Here is a 22775-nt window from a genome sequence, read left to right on the forward strand (position 1 = left end):
AATGCCGAGAAGGGACGGGCTGCAGCGGGTCGTGTCGCACGCAGTTTCGGCGGCCCGTGCCTCGCCCCAGAGAAGGGCCGCAGCTCTCCGTGCAGCCGAGCTGGGATGGCGGTGCGGGTGTCCGTCCTGCCTTCCGCCAGGTGCCTGTTCGATGACCCTGTGCAGATCCGTGTGGCCGGTCTGCAGCCGCAGCAGGCGGTCACCCTCCGAGCCAGCCTGGTGGACGAGAGCGGGGAGCTTTTCCAAGCCCACGCGCTCTACAGAGCTGGGAGCAGCGGGGAGCTCGACCTCAGCCGCTCCCCAGCGCTGGGGGGCAGCTATTTGGGAGTGGAGCCGATGGGGCTGCTCTGGGCTCTGCAGTCCAAAACGCCCCATAAGCGGCTGGCAAAGAGGAACGTCCTGACTCCTTTCTGTGTGGACTTGGAGGTGTACGAGGGCCATGGGGACATGAGCCACTTGCTGGGAAAATGCACCAATGAACGATGGTTTTTAGGAGAGGGGGTGAAGAGGATTTCTGTCAGAGAAGGTCGTCTCAGAGCAACCCTCTTCCTCCCTCCTGGTGAGTTTTAATTCCATTCCGGTTTTCCAGGTGTGACTGACACCATGTGTTATGCCCCGTGGTCCCTGAATGCACTCAGCAACCCAGAGCAAAGCCTCAGCTAACACTTCCCTCAGCCTGTGCTTGGTCCAGATACTTGGATACTTGAAGTCCAGATACTTCACAGCAGAGCAAAGAGGAGCAGGTGTTGCCCGGCGGGGCAAGAGCCAAGGCGGGGGTATGGTGGTGCAGGGAGGAAGGGAGGGCAGCAGTGCTAACACAGAGTGTCTCATGGTTGTTCTAGTTGAGTGTCTTGACGTCTCCTGCAGTGAGACCTCTGTCAAAAAGTGTTTATTTCTTAGCTTTTCTATTTAGCTGACAGGACAAAGAGGCCCCTGGTCCTTGGCAGAGCTGTGATGCATGACAGCTCTGGCCGTGGAGTGAATAAGAAGGCATGGTGGGAGCACTGGACTCAGGCTGCAGCCAGCCTAGGCTGAAGAACCATGCACTCAGCAGCTGCTACAGATCTTCCTGCAGGCGCTGGACTTGTCTCTCTCTCTGTCTCTCTTTATCTAAGGAAAAGCCAAAAAAAAGAAGTTTTGACCTGATTGAGCAGCTGGACTGCATGGGATACTTAGGAAGATGGGAGACAAATGGGAAAAGCAAGATCTTTAATTAAGCAGGTGCCATATTTCACAACGCTGTACACAAACAGTGCTGAGAATGGATCCTGTGCAAAGCTGCTTTAAGCCCTGAAGTGTTTCTGTTCCTTGAATGGAACTTAAACATGGCTATCTTGCTTTGTAATTAACAAACAGTCCCTTGCAGCTGCAGCAATGTCACATCTTGTAAGGGAAATCTGACCATGAGAATGGGTAGAGCAGCATCAGGAAAGGAAGGTCCTATTGCTGCAGGAGAGCTGAGGAGCTCAGGGGTAGTTACCCAGATCTTACTGAAGCCTGAATTGGCACAGGTTGGTGCTGGTGTTTGTGAGTATCTTTCATAACCCAAGTATCCCCTCCATGGCATATCTGCTAGCATAGTTCCTAAGGAAGATGGATTACCACTCGTGCAGTAATACTGTTTGTTCATTGATCCTCAGTGGCCTGAGGACTTGTAGGCCGATGGCAGATGAAATTCAGGATGAGAGAAGGATGTCCAACATGAGCTTCCTATAATGAGGTCCTAAGAGAGAAAAGAAAGATGCAAATTCATGTCCTTACAGTCATTTTGTGTGTTCCTGAGAATGATAGCCACCATGGAAAGCTTCAGAGGATGATTTTCTTCTGATATCTACGCTCCTGATGTGTGCTGAGGGGGCACCACAAAAGGACACCTGTAGGAACTTTTTGGTTATATATACACCCTCCTTTCATTGCAGGACCTGGCCCATTCCCTGGACTTATTGATTTGTATGGATCTGGAGGAGGTCTTATTGAATACAGAGCAAGTCTCCTGGCTAGCAGAGGCTTTGCGACTCTGGCTCTTGCTTACATGTCCTTTGAAGATATCCCTGCTATGCCAGAAGTTCTTGAACTGAGCTATTTTGAGGAGGCTGTGAACTTTTTGCGGAAGCAGCAGCAGGTAAGAGACAAATTATGATGCTCTTCCTGTTGGAAACTATTTTCCAGTTTTCTTACTGGTTCCTGGACTAGAAGTACAAAATTGCTTAAGGAGGAAATAGTAATTTTTTACTAGTTTTGCATCTTTTAAAATTTTAGAAGGGAAAAAAAATCTATTAGCTTTTCTACTGTTTCTGAGACATTACGTGTTTTTGATTCTGAGTAAGTTTTGCAGGACAGTAATATAACAACAGAATCCCTTACAGTTGTAGCACTGGAGGCGTGGCATATCTTAAGAAGCTGAAGCTGTGTTTGAACAAGTGTGTAGGACAAGAAAGACACTTTATGGCAATGTATCATCATACTTAACCCAAAAGTGGCCAAAAGAAATCAATTAGAAATCAATTTTAATGGAATGCTATTTAAAGCGTATTTATTTTGCAAAGTTATTTACTTTCTGTCACATGGACACCAGGATTGTAGGCAGTGTGAGAACAGAATTCAGCCTTGCTTGTTTGTCTTGTTCCTCATAGAGCTCTGAAAAAACTAGAATTCAATGTGAAGGGCCTTCACTAGAAATAAGTTGATTTAAACAGCTATTGGGCTCACTTAGCCTGAGGTGTAATGAACATTATGTCTTCCAAGACAAAACAGAAAATAACAGGTCAGCTGTAGGAGAGTATAGAAGAAACTGCAATAAAGAAATTCAATGCAAGTAAACCCAGGAAAAAGTGGCTTGGAGAGAGGAGCTGTAAAAGACACCATACTGAGAGCTGGCCAAGCCAGGATCTGGAGGGTGCAAAGACACTGTCTATACAGGTCACCAGGAGGGAAACGTGTTACAGGAGGAGAAACATTGTGGAGCTGTAGAATTCATGGTCACTCTTTTGGAGGCACAGCAGTGGGGATGGATGAGGGAGTAATATAACCTGAACAGAGAGAGGGAAGGGGCAAATTTTGAGTGGTCTTTGTTGGATAAGGAGTGAGAAAGCAGAACTGGAGATAAAGAAATAAAGAGTAGTTAATAATACTGTTTCCATAATTCTGTTTCAGGTGAAAGATACTGGGATTGGTGTTTTGGGCTTGTCTAAAGGAGGTGATCTAGCCCTTTCCATGGCCACATTTCTGCCTGGCATCAAGGCAGCTGTCAGCATATCTGGAAGTAGTTTTAATTCCTTCATTCCCCTGAAGGGGGATGGCTTCACTATTCCTGTCCACCCATATGACCTGGGGAGGATGAAGATCAGTGATGAGTCTGGACTAGTAGATTTTTCAGATGTCTTAGATGATCACACGGACCCAGCAACTTGGGATTGTCGCATTCCCGTGGAGAGGTCCTTAGCCAAATTCCTCTTCCTGTCTGGGCTGGATGACATGAACTGGAAAAGTGACCTCTATTGCCGGGATGCTGTTCAGCGCCTTCGGCAGCACGGTCGGGAAGTGGAGTTCTACTCCTATTCTGGAGCAGGGCACCTCTTGGAGCCACCGTACTTGCCTCTGTGCAAAGTTTCCATCCACAGGGTGCTTGGGATGTTGGTGCATTGGGGAGGGCAGTGGAGAGAGCATGCTAAAGCCCAAGAAGATGCATGGTGCAGGATACAGGCCTTTTTCTGGCAACATTTGATGGACTCAGACATCCCTAAGAGCAAGCTGTAGTGGAAGCTGTCAAAGGTGCTGGCCAGGGTTGGTATTTCAGCACTTGCTGGATTTTGAAAACTCACCAGAAGTTTCCTGGACTGCCTTCCTGTAAAACCCGCTGTTGCATAGTTGCTTATTTTCATTCCCCAAATAATTTCCCAGTTTTTAATTGAATTTCAGTTGACTTCTGGCCCCAACTTCACTGTATATTGGCACCATCTGGTCTTTCTGTGTGCTGTAGTCTAAAAAAAACCCAGCATCCCATTATCTGTATAGCATTTGTGCTGAGCTGTCTTTGCCCTCAATCTGCAACCCTCTCCTTTCATAAAAGGAAGTACTCTCACAGGAGTTTTCCATTGAATTGTTTAGTCTTGCACCTTTAACTAACCTAGATACAAACAGCACTTTTGTTGGACAACACATTAGTACACTTACCTTTCCTCCTACTATATTGTTGTCTCCCATTTCATAGTAAAAAGGTTGCAGTAGTGACACTGAACCGTGCCATAAATCAAATCCCTCCTGATGGGAGAGAATTTTCTAAAAGTCCTTGCAAGGAGTTTCAAAGATAAACCGAGACTTTTCCTGGAGTTTCAATGCTGCCAGATAGTTGTTTATTAAGTCTTATCAGAGGAACAGTGCCACTAGCGTGACCCAGGTACAGCACAGAGCACAGAAAGCAGGAGTGAGGTCTCTTGTTATCAAGATTTGCACAGCCTTTTAAAGATAATTTAACCAATAGTTACTAAAAACGTATATTATTTTCACTTTCCTACCAATTATTCAGTAACACGGGCAGGAACTGCGGAATTCTCTATCCAATCATTCCAAACTACTTTACTGCAGAACATGGAGTAGTAGAAGAAGGAGAAGAAGGTTTAGAGAACAACAACAATCCTCCATTTTGATATTTTTTACTCTTATCTATTTACTACAAAGAGAAGCCCAAAACCTCTAAATTTTTCACCCTGTGACAATCTTACATAGTAGTCTATCACCTAATTCACACCACTGTATTTTCTAGTTCTTGTCTGACCATTGGTAATTTTTTCCAAGGTTGGAGGTTAAAACAGTGTTGTTCAGGGGGGTAAGAACCCTTCAAAATAGGCAGAGAAATATTCTCAGCACGCTGGGTTCCTACACAGTAGTTCTGATCTCAGCTAAGGGAAGAGGCACTCTTCTGGCTTAATCTGAAGTGCAGTGGTAACATTTTTTTTCTGGTACCTCAAAACCCAGAAGTGAATCTTACCCAGGTTACTCTGGTTGTATCTCCTGCTGACTTCATGTAAGTTATATATTGGGGTAAAGTTTTCACTGCGCTGCTCAGTAAGTGTAATGTGCGCTGTATGTGTGTACGCACTGTTTGCTTGAGATTATCTGAATGAAGCTTTCAACCATCTTTACACCTGTCAATACATTAAGGAACAATCCTGGTGTAGCCATAAGCTGTCGCTTCACCCGCCTGAGGAGTTCATGAGCAGCAGTCCTCACCTCCTGTTGGGAAGAGAAGTGATGGAGTCTGCAGTTTTGCTCAGTGCTCAAGATGAGGGTGATACATGTATGCCAAGTACTTGCTCTCATATGGCGAAAGTTAGTTTGTCTCCATTTTGGGGGGGAACAATAAAGCTGCTGCTGAATTCTCAGTGAGGTGGGCTCTCAGTGGTCCTGCCACTATAGCAGACAGCTGTGGGCTCAGTGACAGCTAAGAAATGCCACTCTTCAAGAGAGGACTGACCTCACCTTCTGGGAAGAATGTGCATTTTCTCACTTTTTACCAGTGTCCAAACCTGCTAAGGGGGCTGTAATCTACCTTGTGCTTTTGTGGGTTAGTGGCAAACAGCAGCTACATATCAAATGGCATCCATGGAGCAAATTTTCTCTCCTGCAACAGTCAAGACTTGCACCCTGACAACAGTAGCTGGAAGCCTTGCGTTGCACTGAGACAGCAAGATTTTGCTTTTCACAGTGTAGTCCCTGGTTTCCAGTTCCTGCTGAGACGAAAGCCCTGTAGGAGCCTGGATCCTGCTGAGGGAAGATCCTGCTGTCCTCAGTTTTCTTGCTTCAGGGAGCAATGGTTACTCAAAATGAGCATGTTGAGCTTCAGCAGGCCGGGGACTCTCTCATACAATATGTTCAACACAGACTGTGCCCCTTCAGGTGCTTCTGATTTTTCTTACCTCCCCTGTTCCTCAGACTGGTACATGGGGTACCACATAGCTGAAGGTTAGAGTGGGCATATCCCTCTCCTCCTCACCCATACTGGTCTTCCATCAAGTTTTATGCTGTTGCCTGTTCCTTGATTTCTGTCTGTCCCTTGTGTGCCTATGTCCTGCATGGACTGTGGTTGTTCCAGATGTTTAGCAAGTGGGTTGGACCTGGCAGCAGTTTAACATGTAGCAACAAAGAAAGTCAAACACATTTAAGCAGTTCCATCTGAGTAAGGGACATTTTCTTTTCCCTCATTTTTCTGTTTTACTGAAGCAGTCAAAAAACCCTGGGCTGCTCATCCACATTTTCCTCAGACTCAGGGCCTTAGGCTGTGAGTTTCTCTGTGGTATGAGTAATTATGTTCTTTTGTTTTTTCTGAACACAGTGAGGTTTATACAAAACAGTATGCTGTCTTCTAGTCTGTGGGATAACTCACATCTATTTTAATCCCTTCTGAGGGGAAACCAAGCTTTCCTAGCCTTCAATGGGCAGTTTACAGATCTATATGTTGAATTACAAAATTGTGAGCTTCCAAGAAAATACATTATCTATAGGAAACTACCCTTACAAATAAAAATACTTTCCATCAGTAAATCAACAGTGTGGTCAGTGATGCTTTCATCCAGTTGTTGTGTTGTCACATTCAGCAGTCACGTTCATGGAAAACAGTGTTGAAAATAGAGGATGAAGGGAGCTAACTGGTGACTCCATGGACGACGACAGCACACAGGACCTCTTTCTGTTGTTGCTCTGGAATGAAAGCATTGCTATCCACTTAAAAGCCCTTTATTTATCACTTGGATTGCATCTGACAAGAAAGACTGAAAAGGCTGATTTAGGTGAGCAGCTCTGTGTCACATACAGGAAAATATTCAAGCCAACTCAGTTGCACTGGGAATACTTTTAAAATTAAGCTCAAATTTGAAACTAATCTTCAGGAAATAGAAACTGGAAACTGGTGTCAGACTAATACAAAATAACTGGAAATGGCTTAATTTCAATAAAACACTTCTGCTTGTTCTTAAGCATGTTCTTCAGCCTTTTGCTGAAGACTTTGACTACTAGATGTTTCTTCTGCTGAAGAGATGATTTAGACCAGTAGGGCTAAGATCATGGGTTTTTTTCAAGACAATATTCTAGTAATTGCAGGCTGTTGAGTCAGAGTGCTTTGTATAGTTTCTCCAGGCCTGCTGAATAGAGACAACGTTACTCAATAACAATGTGAAAGTTATTATTTAATTTAAGATAATAGACCTTCAGCTGCAAGAGATCCTCTGCCAAGCTCAACTGATAAATCTAATAGAAATTGGATGGGAAAAGCCACTCTTGTAATTTGCTTGTAATTAAAAAGTGCTTCAGATAAAATAGAGTATCAGAGGACTAGCTTGAACTAAAAGATCTCGTCTTGATTCTGTTACCCCCTGTTTAGCACTCTGCACTACATTGCTTTTATGAGAATAAGAAAAACTCGTGACAAGTCTCTTAAGAAGTGAGAATCTCTCCACATGTAAGCTGCTGTGAACAAGTTTACTATAAAGGAACAGTGTATCTTGCAATGTTTTTTTAGGGCAGGATGATTTCCTTAGCTACCATGGAATCAGGCAGCAATGGAAAGTGCTGATTTGCCCAATACATTTGTAAAATTTCCCGTCTTTGCATTGATAACCGACCCTGAAGCATTTTGATATGCACACAGTATAACTTGGAGGAAACTGCAGGAGGAAAGTAGTCAAAATGCCTTTATTAGCAAAAAGTGAACCACAGGCGCATAAGAGATGAAACATCTTTGAAAAAGTGGCTGTCTCTGCAGAAGTGGTGGGTATTTGAGACTTCAGTAGAATTTTAATAGGGCCTGTGCTGAGCAAGGAGATTTCAGTGCAAATGTGCTTCTCTAAGACAGAGCTTCTGACTCAGGTGAAGCAGTGTCTCTGGGTGGCATCTACCAGCAAGGTTGTTTCATGGCCACAGAAGAGGAGGAATGAAGTGACAGATGAGAATATATGTTGTATGGTGTAATTTAGAAGTCACTTTTCTCCATTTCTGGTTTCCGTTCCCTGTGTGTGTTTGAAAGTCTAAAGATTTAGGTTTTTGTTTAAATTCAAAGCTTAGTCAGTTCTTCAGTACATTACCAGATCATTTGTTATCAAGCTGTGGGATAATGATGTGGGACAATGTTTAATGACAAAATACAAATATTAAACATTTTTTCTATATTAGTATTTTGCTAAAAAACTTTATAATTCTACCATTGCAGAAAAAAAAATATCACTCTTCTGCACTTTTTAGTGCTCTGTAGATGTTATTAAGAAATGGAATCTGAGCCAAATGTAGTATTAAGCACAAAGAAAGTGATGCTTTGTTTAAGTTTAGGGAGAAGAAAGATTAATATTTCCAATGAACTAGTGTTCCTTGCAGAATTTATTGCAAAATATCCCTGCTATTTTTCATTGTCTGGGATAAAAATTAGAAATGCTGAGTCTTAAAAAATTGTCTGTGCAAAATTTGCATTAAACCTGACTCTGGATAGCACTTAGAGAAAAATAATTAAATTAGTTACATTCTCTTTATTTAGGATTGTATCTTTTCAATTACTTAAGCTGCTGAACTTTCAACATTTTGCATTTAGACTGGAAATTTATGTTTGCATTAAAGTCATTTCAGTGAAAGGTGTGGGTTTATGTTTTTTTAATTCTTTTAAGAATACCGTGCTGCACAGAGGGGCAGCCTTGCCTTTTTTTTCTGATTAATGATCTAACTAAGAGGTAATCCTGTGGAAAACAAAACAAAACAAAAAGAAGGTTAAAAAGTTCTGCTGGCTCAAAGAAGGAAACAGCAAGAGCATGCAGGGGGTTATCAAGAGAAACAGGGGTGAGCAATACCCTGCCAAGATAAGTAAGTACAGTTTTTAGTTATGTTTATAATAATTAGTCCAGCTAATTCTAAATCATGATCCATTTCTGTATCCAGTGAAGTGAGTGGTTGGTGGCTCATTGTGTGCTGCCCCTGTTTACAGTGGATCTGGTGTCCTGAAGGATTGAGATCCTTGACAGTGGAGAGAAAATTGTGAAATACTAATGTCAGATTAGAGATGAGCTGGATAGATAGTTCAAAGGAAATGTCCTGGATAGGAACAGAGCATGTGCATATCTCTGCTTTCATCTATAAGAGCAAGTTCAAATGCTCTGCTATAATTTTAATATGCTATGAATTCAGCAAGATAGTGTTCAATCAATAATCCTATGCCATCTAGAGGAGTCTGTCCCTGGACAGTGGCAGTCTGACATTTTCAAACATCCAGCGCTAACTCAAAATGGATTGATTTTGGCTGCACAGTACTCTGACTCCAGCCATTCTCCTATCTCTGGATCATTTCAGATCAGAGATACATCATCTTGATGCAGGAAGACTCCTTTGATACCTAACAACGTCACTAGTGTTGTAGCAGAAGGAAAAGAGGTCAGTGGTCTGTACTTTTTGGTGGAAATAATCGCAATGAATTGCTGAAACAGCCCAGAATTTACTGCTTCCGTGGCAGTCTGCATACCACTCCCTGTAAAGCTGAGACCTCCTAGGCTCCATTTAGATCAGTGGTGTACAGGGGCAATTCTGCTCTTGCAAGTCTTCTAGGGAACCTTGTTCTTTCTATGGCTGTCTTCCCTTACCTGAGGGCATAAGGTCTGCTTTCTTTTTTTCCCCTTTCTTTTTGACAGTTTTGTTTCTGTCTCACTGACCACAAACCAGGCCATTCCAGTTCCAACCACTTTGCATGATGTGCTGGTGGAGGGGGAGCACTCTCAGCAGTACCTAAGGCCAAAGCCAGAAGGGTGTGTGATAACACTGGCAGTGAGAAACCACGATGCTTTTACTGAAGACTAGGTAATATTGTGTCATCTTGTTGAGAAATTACCTCACATTGGTTTTGTTTCTAGCAAACAACCTCTAGGTAGGTCAGAAGGACAGCTCTGCAGTGCGGATTGGGTACAATGAAATGTCTCTGCCAGTCTAAGAGTTGTAAAACCATAGAGGAACTCTGCTACTAGCACTGAGAATGGGACATGCTCAGTATATTTACCATGGCAAATGACTGTATGCAGCATGTTTTGTGTGTGATGAGGGACACTGAAAAGTGCACCATGTGTGGCACCTTAGCAGCAGAAAGTGAGATTTGGGGAGTGGATGGCCATTTACATGGGTCATTCAGTGTGGACTAATGGTTAACTTGAAGTAGTTTTTGTTAGTTTAAGTTTTGGCCTAGTTTAGTTTTTGAGAATTACTCCAAGGAGACCTTGAGGTAGCTGTTGTTTTCACATTTTTCATTTCGAGTTGAGTTTGCCATTACTAAAAATAATGCATGGGACAGCTTTGGTTGTACTTGATTAAAAGTAACATCTGCAATAATCAGATAGTTTGACTATGACTCCCATTGTCTTAGAAAAAAAAAGGAAAGAGAAAGGGCAAAATAGCATCCTGCAGAAGAATCTGTAGATTTAATTTGTCAGGAACATCCCCATAGAAAAGGGAAGTTAATTATTTCAAAATTGTCTAGATTTTATCAGGGTCAGGGGTTTTGCCTTTTAAATCAAAACTCACCACAAAAGTAATTTTGTTAAAATGTGACCATAAAAAAATTGATTATGATTGCCATAGTGATATTCCTGTTACAGCTCCTGAAAGACTTCTTGTCCATCTCAGTCTGAGTTACATCTAGTTCTTGTGATCAGTGAAAGTTTAATGCCTGTAGTCACTAGTTTATTGTGTTTTACACTCTCACAAATTATTTTTAATACTTCTTATCAAATAATTTCATAATCATCCTTTATCTCTGTGGAAGAAAATATACAACTCAAACATGGTAGCTTTTAAAAAGTGATCCATTACAAGTCCCATTGCCCAGTACTGTCTCATGAGTGGGTTTTTTCCTAGTTTCTACTTTATGATGGGAAAATAGGTAGAAATATTCCACTCCAGTCCAGTACATGCAGTGGAGTTTCAGTATGTGAAATATCCAAAATCAAAATCATAACCCATCTAGACAACTCAAAAATTAACCAAAGTAGAGATATAAGTTGTGCATATAAAGAAAAGAAAGAAAAAGTGCACATTAAAGGAGTGACAATTCTTAAATTTCTCCCCCTCATAAAGGGAAGTATGTGAGAGTGTGGGCACATGTAAATGTCTGTTGGAAAGGAGGGGAGGAATGGAGAGTGTAAAGCAAAGGAAAACCAGAAGATTATGGGTCACTTCCAAGTAGAGATATTATGTGACTAAAAAATCTATTTTGTAATAACTTGTATTGTTTTTTTCTGTGAATGTAGGATCCCCAGCATAAATCTCCTTCTGGCAGAATCCAGACATGTGCAAGTGAAAGCACCGTGGTTCAGGTTCCAGCTGGATGGTTTCACTGTGCAGTGCCAGAGGTGAGCGTACGGTGACCCCTGCCTGCTCCGGGATTCCCGGGATCAGCACAGCTCCCATTGCTCAGCCACGAGGTGAATCCACTTTTCTCTGTAAGACAATGTGTGATGGTATCCCTGGCTAACACAGGACACAGGATCTACTTACAAACAAGTCACTGAAACCTGTGTTTTATTTGCTTTCTGAATGAAGAGGTTTCATAATCAGTTATTATTAGTACACTTACTGTCTTGGGACGTTGAGAATGAATGCTTTTATGAAGCGGTAGTAACTTCCATCGCTGAAGCTCTAGTGACAGGTTATAGAAGTTTTCTCAAATTCTCTCACTTTGAGGTCAATGTAGAAACGGAGGAACAAGTTTTATTTATTTTACTTCCTGTTGATTCCATTCAGATTTTCCAGTCACTCATCAGACTTGAAAATAATGTAGTTTTTTGTTCTCTAACCACTAGAGAGTCCTGAGGTAAGAAAGGTATTAAAAAAAATAGTTTTTCTCCCACTGGGGAAAAGATTAGCGATGTTGCATAACTCCATTTTATCCTCTTAAGGACTGGTGGTAACAGTCTCCTTGAAATAGCCATTAACCTAAAAGCTGGGGTTCTCCATGGGGTTTAGAAGGCCGGAACTCTTGCCTTGGCTATGCCTGATGAGGTTCTCCCATTTTCCAGATTAGTGTTCTGACCAGCAGCTTGTTGTTTGTTAGTACGAGTGCTTATGATGGGTTCAGCAGACAGGCTTAAATTTTATTCCAAATTAGACCAATAGGTTTTTAAGTCTTGGTATTGTTTCATGAGATGAGAGCTTTATTTTGTCAGGGCTGCCTTTCAGATAATACAAAGCAAAGTGAGTCATTTGCTAATTTAGCTTCCTTAGGATATATGGCTTAAGCTGTGCCTTGTCTGTGTTTCCTCTGATGCATCTGGAATACTCTGCCCAAAAGAGGGGGGAGGAAGACTGGAGATAGATACAACTTTTTTCTCTTTTTTTTTCAGTTGTGTCTGGCTACTAAGGTGTGTTTTGTATAGCCTAAAAAACACTGTCCACTAGCAAAAGAACTGCTTGGGAAAAGCCAACCCCATTCATCTCCTTACATGGCTTTTTCCTCTTCTGAGGCCTGAGAGAAAGCTTTGAACCTGAAAGGTGCTAGTGCCTAGTAGTTACTAAGCAGTGAGAGTTCAGTCATACTCAGGCCAGAGCTGTCTTCTCTCTCTGCTTCATTTGCTGCTTGTTCCATTCACTTTCTGGGTGTTTTTATCATTTGTGTCTGCCCTATTAGCCATATGACAGTCACCACACAGAGGAGGATAATGGGCTGAGGCAGGTAATACTACTCTCCCTTTCAGTTCACAAATTTAAGAAAGAGAGCTTGAACTTTTCAGAACATTTGAATTTTTAAGTAATTTGCTCCCAGTACTTTGCATGTGCAGGTTCTCCTTTCAGCTGGGTTGAGAGGAGAGTAGAATTTTTTAAAGACAGTTGTTATCCTTCTTCATTCCACTCAGTTCTCCACATAAGGCTATTTGGCTTTCCAGTGCTTCTGCTTTGCTTTTTTTCTCCCTTCCGAAGAACATGATTTTGTGTTATCAATGAACATCAGTCCAGACCTCAAAGGAATGCAATTTCCTGGGCTCAGAAAGGAATGCAGAGGTTAGTTTCATAAATCCTCTGTACACTCTGCAGCTCTCCAGCTCTTAGCCAGGTTTGGCAGCCGGGTCATTTCATGTAGCACTCACGCAGCAAAACACATTTCTTTTGTGACCTCTGAGCAAGCTGTTCAGGGTAAATCACTGTACATATGGTTGTGACTTGAGCAGTGCCTGTGCATGTCTCAGCTGCTTTCCTGCTATTCTGTCTGTGCAGAATTCTTCTTATGAGGTGGTATTCCTGGAAGAAAGAGCCTCCTGCTACCCATGAAAAATAGGGAGTGATTTTTCTGAGGGTCACCGCATGTACAGATCCCAGAGTCAAGGAGATTCTAGATGGAATGTTACTTAGTATGTGAAATATAGTTGCTCTGGGAGCAGATGAGTGTTTGTGGACAGTAAGGATGGTTTCTCCTTGCTGTGGTCCCCAGTTCTCCAGTGCAAGAGTCCATGTGGAGACAGTCAGGAATACTTTTATCTTTGCAAGATTTTTCTTCATGGGTTTTAGGTTTTTACTGAAGAGGTGTAAAAACTGAAAGCGTATTTGAGGATGTTTTCAATATTTTCATGCCTCTGAAAGTGATAGTATGTGGTTATGTGCCTCCAAACAGATTTTTCAGCTGAAAAAGAGAAGAAAAAAAAAGCTCTATTTTCTGAAAAGCCAATAATCGTCTTAAAAATGTTTCTCTGAAACAAGATATGCTTTGATGAGCTTAGATGTCATGATACTGTTTGCTTGGCTGGTAATTCTGCAGCACCCTCAGCTCTGTCTTCCTGCCTGTACCATAGAAACAGCAGGCACAGCATGTACCTACCTCCACTTTCAGGGAAGAGCCACAGACCAAACCAAAATTCTCTTCTGCAGTTGCCCCCAGGCAACCAAAGGTCTGAGCTTCTGCAGTTTATCTCTTCACGGTCCTTTGTTTTATTCTCCTCCTATTTTAGTTTATTTTCCTCTATTAGGTTTTCTGAATTCTGCTTTTCTTTCTTTCCTCATGTCTCTCTTTAGAAGAATGCCAGCTTTTTGCTGAGTTCTTGACAAATTTTGCAAAATGAGTTCTGGATCTCCTATGATACGGGTGATCAGATTATTGTGATGGAGTTAGTTGAAAGGAAAATTATTAATTATCAGGTCTCAGGCTTTAGTTTGATTAGTAGACTTTCAAGCTACAACTTCACTTAGCACTGATACGGGCTTAACTCCTCTGTTAATCCACTGACTGTTTGGACTGCTGCTGCAACCCAAATCTGTTCTGGGAGCAGACTGTATCAGAGAAGGAAGAGCCTGATATGTTACTGCAACAGAGAGGAGATTATATATTAGAAAGATTGAAAGATTATATTTGGTTCAGGGCAGAAGGGCTCGCTCAATGCTTCTGGTAGCTCTTAAGCCCTCCTTGTGAAATGAGGAAGAAATGGCAGACTCAGCACAAACTCTTGTTGCAGAGGTGGGTGTTATGGAAAAATAAAATATCTGTATGTCTGGAGCTGGGCTCTAAGAATATGGAGATGCATATGCTGACATGACAAGGAGACCTGCAGGGAAATATTACCTCTTTCATTAACATGTAGCTGCCTATTTCTGTATGTGGGTTAAGTTTGCGAGAGAGAAAGGGTATGTCCTTGCCAGCTGTGGATTTCCAATGTATCCTTGGTTTACTTCCATACCACTAAAAACATCAGCAATCCCTGAACTTTAGTCTGGATTCATAAAGGTTTTCTGACAACAGAGTATCTTCAGCTCTCTTAAGTTGCTCTTCTACCCCTGTCAGAGGAAAGGAAAGGTCTCTTTAGCAATATCTGTCTGCTCCAAAGACTTCTTGTTTCAGCTCACTAGGTGGAGTCCTGAACACTGTCTCCAGGATTTTTGACCACGAGATTACTATGAGAAAAAATGGCGCATATCCTGAAGGACTTCTGATTGTTATCAGTGGGATTTTACGCATCTACAAGTATTAGATTGGTGCCAAAGTGATCAACATCTTACAAAAATGGATGCTGGGTTGAGTATAGAGATTAATTTTTCCTCTTTCCATAGGCTAGAATTGTGGTTTACTGGATGGGTAAACATTACCTTCAGTGGCTAGTTGGGAGCTCTTATTCTGCTATGCCATACTCTGAAGAAAATACAGTATGTCCTGAAAACTCTAATCAGAACTGAAGTGCAGAATGCTTTGGTTTAGTTTGGCAAACAAAGATTTGAAGGAAAATATGATTTGGGTGTATAATGATGGTTGAGGCTTTGGTGGTGAGGAAAGACCTATGGTTTGTCTCCAGGTAGAGGTGTTGAGGGAACCTTTTAGCTATGCATGCCATCTGTAGGCTCTCCCAAGCGATGTATCTGAGCTCAGAGCAGCTGCCTTGTTGGCTCAGAGCCCTCAAGCCTGCTTGTTCCTGGTATGTCCCTGCTCCTGCCTTGCACATGCAGTTTGGATTGTCAGCACCTCGAGGTTTCATTTTGTGTCTTCAATTCGAAAGTGCTTTGGGAGTACGCACTGATGGAAGCCCATGTAGTTGGGGTGTAAGGAAAGAATGGGCTGTTACTAGGAGAGAGGATCCCAGCTTGCTTTTCAATGTCATTGCAGCCATACTAACCTTTTCCCAGGTTTTTCAAAATGCTGTGTAAGCAGTCACTGTGCAGCTGAAGTCTGTATTGTTCAGGGAACAGCATACCCACTTTGACTTACAGATATTTTATTTAATGTGACCAGATGGAACAACCCTATTTAGATTCAGAATACAGCGAATTGTAACATGGGTTTTTTTCAAGCACGAAAAATGTTACCATAAATATACAAGCTTCACACTTGAGAAGATGGAGAAGAAAATTTTATCCTCATTGTACAAAACTATGTAATCATTTATAATTATGCTTCTCAGCGGTAAAGAATATGTCTTTTTTTTTTTTTTTCTTCAGTGTATACTGTAATTTTCAGCTGCTGGCTAAATGGTGTTTTGGTTTCCAGAACAGATGATTGATTCTCTTGGCAGCAGGAGGACATTCTGTAGCCTTTATTACAAACCCCTAGTCCTTTAAACTGTGGGTTTCATCCCCTCTGCAGGGTTGCCTCTACTCTCTACTCAGGCCTGTCCATGGACAGCACTTCCTCTAGCAACCACGTTGACATTGAAGGGTGCAGCCCATGAGAGACAGATAAAAAAGCTAGGGAGAGACTATGTGGATCTGAATATAAAAGAGGGCTCAGCTGCTCAAAGCATTATTACTGCACCTCAGATCATGTACACCATCCTCCCAGTCTAGGGGAAAAAATTCTGTGACTTGTAGCTAAGTAAAATTTACAGGTCACAAGATGGCAGCATAATCTCACTAGTCAGGGTGACAAAATTTGAAGGGTCAGGTCAGTTATTTTCCTCAACTCAAACTCCTGTTTTGAACAGTTAGAAAGTCCTGTATCTAACCAGCTGGTGCTTCCTAGGCTCTGACTACTGTGTATATAGGTGAAACTATTATATATGTATGTGAATAGCCTTTTACATCACCTTGCAAAATAACCTATTTCATTTGCATTCTGATGCACTGTGATAGTAATGACATAAATTGCTCACCAGGAGTTCAATATACAACAAAGAAAATGACACCAGCATGTTAGCTAACTAATCAGTAAAAAAAGCAATGTTGGCACTGACTTTGCAAAGCCTGTACAACTGGGAGTCGTCGTATTTTCACTTCCTTTCTGCTCTTGAGAGCAAGATGTTCTGAACCCTGCCTCAAAATACACATTTCTTAATGAACATTAATTTTTTGATAGTACTACTGAGTGAATATATTCCCTGTGAAGAGCTAATTAATGATTATTTTCTTTCTGTTTGAGGGATATTCCATAGTCAGTTTTCATCTGCCTGTTTGCCTGCCTGTGTGTCTTTCAAAGAGATCTGCCATTCTTACCATTTGTTGTGAGCTGAACCTTTTCAATGTGCAGCACCTCATTTGGAAAAAAGGACTGTGCTAGTGAGAGATGATTCATCACATCAGTCACCATATTATATAATGCAGTAACAAACTACTGAGAACATTCCTAGCAGCAATATTCCCACTTGTGACTTCAAATACTTAGCTCAGAAATGTCTGTAAAAATAAATGGGGGTGTCTGCATCTACTTGGAAGCAAAACAAGCCATAAGAGCAAGGCAAATATATCTCCACTTTCAAAATAAATTGCAAGTTTTTGTGATATTACTGCAGAATTAAACCATAGATATTTAGGTGCAACTTCCAGGTGCACTTTTTTGAGAATGTTGGATCATAGTTCTACAAGTTTCTTGCATCTGCCAAGTGAATATGATGTTTTGACATACGTGCAAACTGTTCTTATTGGGTATTTTACTTGCTGAACTTACAGGTGGGTTTTATTGGACAATTTTGCAAACTTTAGACATTTGAACATATGCTGAAATCCCAAATAGTCATTGGCTTTGGCTTTGTTTACCTGTCCAGATGACGATTCTAACCTAGTTTACTGTCACTAGTCAATATAGTTGCAAACATGCTTAAGACAAATTCAATAAAACCAAAGAAAAATGAGGAAGTTGTACGCTGCTCTTTCCATTAGCACATCGTTTCCAGCCCAAGCAATTGGCCACATGGTGTCACTGTGTTTTAAGGCACCAAACCTTCTAGGACTAAAGCCTAGCAAATCCAAGTCTTCAAAGTATCCCAACCATGTGGTATTATCTAAGGAGACACTTGAGCAAAAGTGCCAAGGTCACAAAAGCTTCACAGTAGGAGAGTTTTAGGAGGATATTTTACACAAAACATCTCTTTCTCAGCTTCTTGTACCTTCTTGGAATACATCAGAAATTTTTTAGCCCAGAAGCACTTTTTCTCCAGATGTCTGAATTTGGGAACATGCTTGTATAGAAAGCTTTATCTTAAATTCTTGCAAGTTAGAAATTTAAAAATTCATCTGTGCTGGACTCATCCTGAACTTCAGCCATAGTTCTTCTTTTCTCCTTCTGTCTCTGTATATCTGAATTTGCAACACCCTTTGGCTCTGCTGAACAGAGGAAACTTGGCTTTATGGTGCTCAGCGCAATGTAAACTGCAGCTCCTGGGACCCACAAAATGCTATTTAATCCCTGATAGCTCTGAAGAATGCATTGCACAACCCACCTGCTCAAGAGAGCTGTGCCAAAAACTGATGTATTGCGTATTTAAGGAGTTTCATAATGTGCAGCTATAGCAACAGTGAGAGAAACAGTTGTGTACAGATACAGTAGGAGCCTTAGCTGAGCAGATGATATCTGGCTCAGGGTGTGTCGAAAAGCTGCAAAATCTCATGCAGTGCTAAGTGTTGGTGTGCACTGTTTCTTCTGTGAATGGCAAGTGAGCCTGGAGTAGCAGGCCCTGTGCTAACACCCTGGCAGTCCGTGTAGGTTGGATTAATGTTTTATAGGAAGGTTACATGTCTGACAATGGCTTAACACCCATGAAGAGTGCACGGTGCTTTGTTTTGATTGTTAGCACATTAGGTAGTTGCAATGCTTTCCCTAAGCCAGTTGCTCTGTTTTGTATGGAGCTTACTCACTGCATAGCTGCTGAGAGTGATAGCACTGGTTTAAAATGTGTATTTCTTAGTGATAGTTTTGCTACCAATTCTGTTTGGACCAGGAATTCACTTGTAATGTGCCTGTTTTGAGGGCCATGTCTTCAATTTAAGTGCATAGTCAAGTCATATTTAGAGTTGTTAGGTCTACAAAGCATAGTGCTCTGAAAATTCAGGTGCCTCAGTATGAATTTCAGTGCAATGGTACAAACTGAGGAATTAGCTGCATTAGTCTGGTCTTGAATGTGACCTGAGATTAAATGCTAAATAAAACCTGGACTGTCAGATGCCACAGGCTACAGTAGAGCCGAAATGTCCTGTCCCTTGCAGAGACAGCAACAGTGCAATAGGTGGGTTTGGAAGACCATTTGTGAGTCCATTTGTGTGTACATTTGTGAACAGCAGATTATTTTGTGTTTCCTCTTGTTACTTGCAATGTAAAACCAGCTTAGAAGTATGTTCCACTGATGTTTATTTAGAAAAAATATGATTTTGGCCGATGATATCTCCTATTTCCCCTCACCATTGCTTCTGTGATTATCTTAACTGGAAGAATTCTCCATTGGCCTCTGTGCTGGTGGTGGCCTTTAGTATGGGAGCTTCTGCAGAGGATAAAACATGGTATGGTTCCTCCTGGAGGAAGAAGAGCTTCAAGCAGAAGGTATGAACAGTAATGGAGAAGAGCAGATGGGGTCTCCTGTTGGAGAAGGTGGTAGGTCAAACTTGGGAATAAGTTGGGCCTATTGCCAAAACAATTTGTCCTTGTTCTGCAAATCTTGGAAATTGCTGACCTCATTATCTAAGACACAAAGCGTCTCCTGGTGGTGTGCAGGGAAGTCCTAACATAACTATAATTATCCTAATGGCACTGCTGCCATGATGGTATATAAATTATAAACAGGAAGGACTGAAACCCTCTGACACAGATGAGATGCAAATGAAGGGCTGGTGCCTCTACTATAGGAATTACCAATAAGAAGTGGAAACTGGCTGAGGAAATCCTTCAAGGTTTGTGTTCAGGAACTGCCTTCAAAATGTTTGCTCAGGAAAGAAAGCTGTGGAACAGTAGCAGGATGGGTGTTTCCTCCCCTTGTGGTTTTATGAACCTCAGGCCCTGGAACCAAGGCTCCTTCTGAGGAAACTTGTATGTGTTGTCTCGTGCAAGGTATTACCTGGGAAGCTCTAGTGCTCCATATTTTTTGGAAGAGATGCACTGTATATCAGTGCCAAGGGGATTTCAGTATTAGTTTCTAACACTATTAGGTTAAAGAGCGAGTCTTCTTGAAATAATGGGAATAGCTTGTCTCTTCATCTGAAGCTTTTTTATGAAGCACACAGACCATCACTGCCTGTGGATTTAGGTCAACTACAGATTTCTAAAATATGTTTGATATATAAGGAAAATCTTGAATATGGAAGAAAAAGAGATTTTTAAAACAGAGGCCATCTATGAATACTTAGTTGGACGTACCCAATAGATGCATTTTTCCCAGTAATTCCTGGTGTTTGATTGAGCTACACATAGAGGAGAATCATCCAGTTTTGATTTAAATTTAGTTATCATGTGGGAGGGAAATGTGGTGTGGAGGCTGAGAAAAGTCAGGGGTCACCATGTGAAAGGAAGGTGTAGGAGGGAAGATACATAGTTTAGCTTTAACACAGGTTTCAAGATCAGAAATAGAATTTATTGACATTTATGGTACTGTGGCACAGTGAAAAGCCAAGAGAGAAGTGATTTATTAAAAGTGATAGAAGTTCCTAGATAAGGTGTAGACCTTGCTCTGAAAAAGCTCTGTAGTCTAAATAGATTACATGAACACCAACACAAACACCAACACATACGAAAAAATAGAAGTAAAGGAACAGGAGTTTAACAATAATTAAACCTATGAAAAAATGTGATACGTTTGGTTTTCATGGGGAGCAGAGAGGGGAAAATGGGTTGCTGTTTTGTGCCTATTCCTTTGTTGTTTGGTTGTGCTCCAATTCATAAAGCACTGGTGCACCTGAGGTGGCACTTCACCTGTGAATTATCCTATTAATATCAATTACACTGTTCCTGAGAGGAATGTGTGCAAGTGTCTGAGACGATCAAAGCTTTTGGCTTTTAAATGCATATGATTACTAAATGGATAGCAGAAAAGCTGGAATTGTCTAAGCACAAGACCTACTTGTGAATTACCAGTGGCTGCAGATCAGGAAGATGTCTCTTAATCTTTTTGGTACATCTTTTTTCCAACAGCAAAGACATGGCTTTGAACTTTCAGCATTTTACTATGGGTTGTTTTTTGACTGTCTGAATTTTGACTAGCTTCCCTCAGTAATCTGGAGTGGTGAGGGACAGGAGACAGTGCAAGGGATGGGGATTTTACCTGTGTTGAGCTCTACACAGGTGGCAATAAAAACCCCAAGATGCTCTGTTGTTAGTATGTTTTTCATTAAACCCTGTCCTGACACAGACAGACCACATAATGGTGATGACTACATATGTCAGAAGGAAGGAAGTGCAGCTCAAATGATCATGACCAGAACTAGAATTAAGATATCAAATAGATATTCCTGTCACTAGAGGCTGAAATGGGTTGGCATGGATTCACCTGTACAGTTCTTTCAAATGTTCAAACGGAAGGGGTTGTTAATAGCTGTTAAGATCTACTGCTATTTAGGAAAGCATCAAATTGCTTTACGGTATCTTTGTTTCTCGGTTTTGCAATGGAGACCATAGTATCTTCTGTTGGAGTTATTAATATAGACTTCCTAGTACATGAGTATATTGAATGAAAATTAAGCTGCCCTGCTCACTTCTTCTTACAGACTGTCCCTGGTGCCATGTGAAACCATTAATTAACTTTGACTCCCAGGTTATTCCCCCCAGAGCTGAAGGATGTTTTGCTTGGGACAAGTGAAGAGCATTTAGCTGCATCTGTAATAATGTAATGCAACCATTCATTTCAATTGATTCAGAGCCACAGAAGGTTTAACAATGTTCTATGTGGAACAAGAAGCGTCTTAAAGTATTAATTCAGAGGGTGGGACACATTTCTGATCTGTGCCATGGCTACTGGACCTTTTGGTGCTTTCTGGACCTTGGATAAACTGATGCCTTTCATGATACAGACACTTGATGGGGAATATACTAAATTTCTCCGAACATTGAGAGTGTTAGTATAAAATGTTTGTGTTTATAAATTGAAGGTGTATTCTACAACAATATAATCATTATATATTTTCTTTACAATATCAGTTTGTCTTCTGACTTGCAGCAGTTTCTGTGATCTCAGGTGAACTGGTTGTTGCTACTTTCATTTTACTCTACAAATTTCTCACTGACTTACCTAAGATGTACAAAGGATTTATGACAAAGTCAAAGAGCAGGGGCTACATTACCATTTTAAATCTTATTTCCTCTCTCCTCTTTTTACTGTAAGCAAGTCATTGCACAAGGCATTCCATGCTCCACATATCTGTCCATGTTGTCAGCTGTTTGTGTATCAAGTCTGAGGAGGAGGAGGAAAAAATATGCGGTGTGTTATCAACAGTCAGGTACTTCCCATTCCCAGTTTTAGCGTACGTGAGGAAGCGGTGTCTGATGAACAGAGCTGATCATATGTTTTCTGATGCAACACTTCTCCGTTTAAAAATGTTGATTGGATTCAGTATTGCTGGGTTGGCTGGTTCTCCAGCTTCATGGAAACCTGCTTGGAAAGCTGTCATGCTTTTGTACGCCTTGTTGACCCACCTGGCCTGTTCCTCTGGCTACCCATCATTCTGTGATGACAGGACACCGCTGGCTTCTCCCACTTACCTGGGGCTACCCCCTAGGCTGGTCAGCAGGTGAATGAGATGCCCATTAGATGTTCCTAGGCTGTTGGTCAATTCCTTTGCTTCCAGCTTCCTAGATCTCTTAGCTTTGAAGCTCCCAGCCTGCCCAGGTGGCTGCTGAGCCAAAACAGCTGTGTAGTCAGGGTCCTGGCATACCAGCTGAGGCATCAACCCAGAAATTTTTCAAAATTTTTCTTATATATGGGAGTGAAATCTTTTTAGGGAGTTGTGCCAACATGATTTCCTCTGTGGGATGAGCATTCCAGTTCCCAGCACTGGTGCAGGACATTTTGCCTTTTTGTGGTTCACAGTTTACTTGCTAGTACTTGGCTGACAAATGCATTCAGTATGTGTGTAACTACACAGTAGGGAAGACCAACAATTAG

The 22775-nt window shown here is 41.5% G+C and overlaps 2 protein-coding genes across 3 annotated transcripts in view; both read left to right on the plus strand.

Moving 5' to 3' along the window:
* The first annotated feature begins 105 nt into the window (after window positions 1–105).
* Window positions 106–11348, plus strand: LOC121673604 (acyl-coenzyme A thioesterase 1-like). Of its 2 annotated transcripts, XM_042047028.1 has the most exons (4): window positions 106–559; window positions 1920–2122; window positions 3154–3783; window positions 11262–11348. In XM_042047028.1, exons 1-3 carry the CDS (start codon window positions 106–108, stop codon window positions 3754–3756), a joined length of 1260 nt encoding a protein of 419 aa, XP_041902962.1. In that variant the 3' UTR covers window positions 3757–3783; window positions 11262–11348. The 2 variants fall into 2 exon arrangements, with proteins under 2 accessions (XP_041902962.1, XP_041902961.1); XM_042047027.1 differs by lacking the exon at window positions 11262–11348 and having other exon boundaries at window positions 3154–4237.
* Window positions 11349–11376: 28 nt separating this feature from the next.
* The window catches only part of PLA2G4B (phospholipase A2 group IVB), a 49645-nt gene continuing 38246 nt past the window's right edge, over window positions 11377–22775 (plus strand). The window contains exon 1 of the mRNA XM_042047024.1: window positions 11377–11435. The gene's annotated coding sequence lies outside the window, so the exon portion shown is untranslated. The remainder of the gene's footprint in view (window positions 11436–22775) is intronic.

Source organism: Corvus kubaryi, unplaced genomic scaffold (genome assembly GCF_017639235.1).
Source record: "Corvus kubaryi isolate FWS band 111438036 unplaced genomic scaffold, C.kubaryi_AGA036_p1.0 66, whole genome shotgun sequence".
Classification (NCBI taxonomy): Eukaryota; Metazoa; Chordata; class Aves; order Passeriformes; family Corvidae; genus Corvus; species Corvus kubaryi.

Bases quoted from the DNA above. Each gene is read 5' to 3' on its own strand.
- LOC121673604 (XM_042047028.1), top strand. From the start codon at position 106: ATGGCGGTGCGGGTGTCCGTCCTGCCTTCCGCCAGGTGCCTGTTCGAT. The intron at 560-1,919 runs GTGAGTTTTAAT...CTTTCATTGCAG, and splicing joins AACCCTCTTCCTCCCTCCTG to GACCTGGCCCATTCCCTGGA. The intron at 2,123-3,153 runs GTAAGAGACAAA...ATTCTGTTTCAG, and splicing joins TTTTGCGGAAGCAGCAGCAG to GTGAAAGATACTGGGATTGG.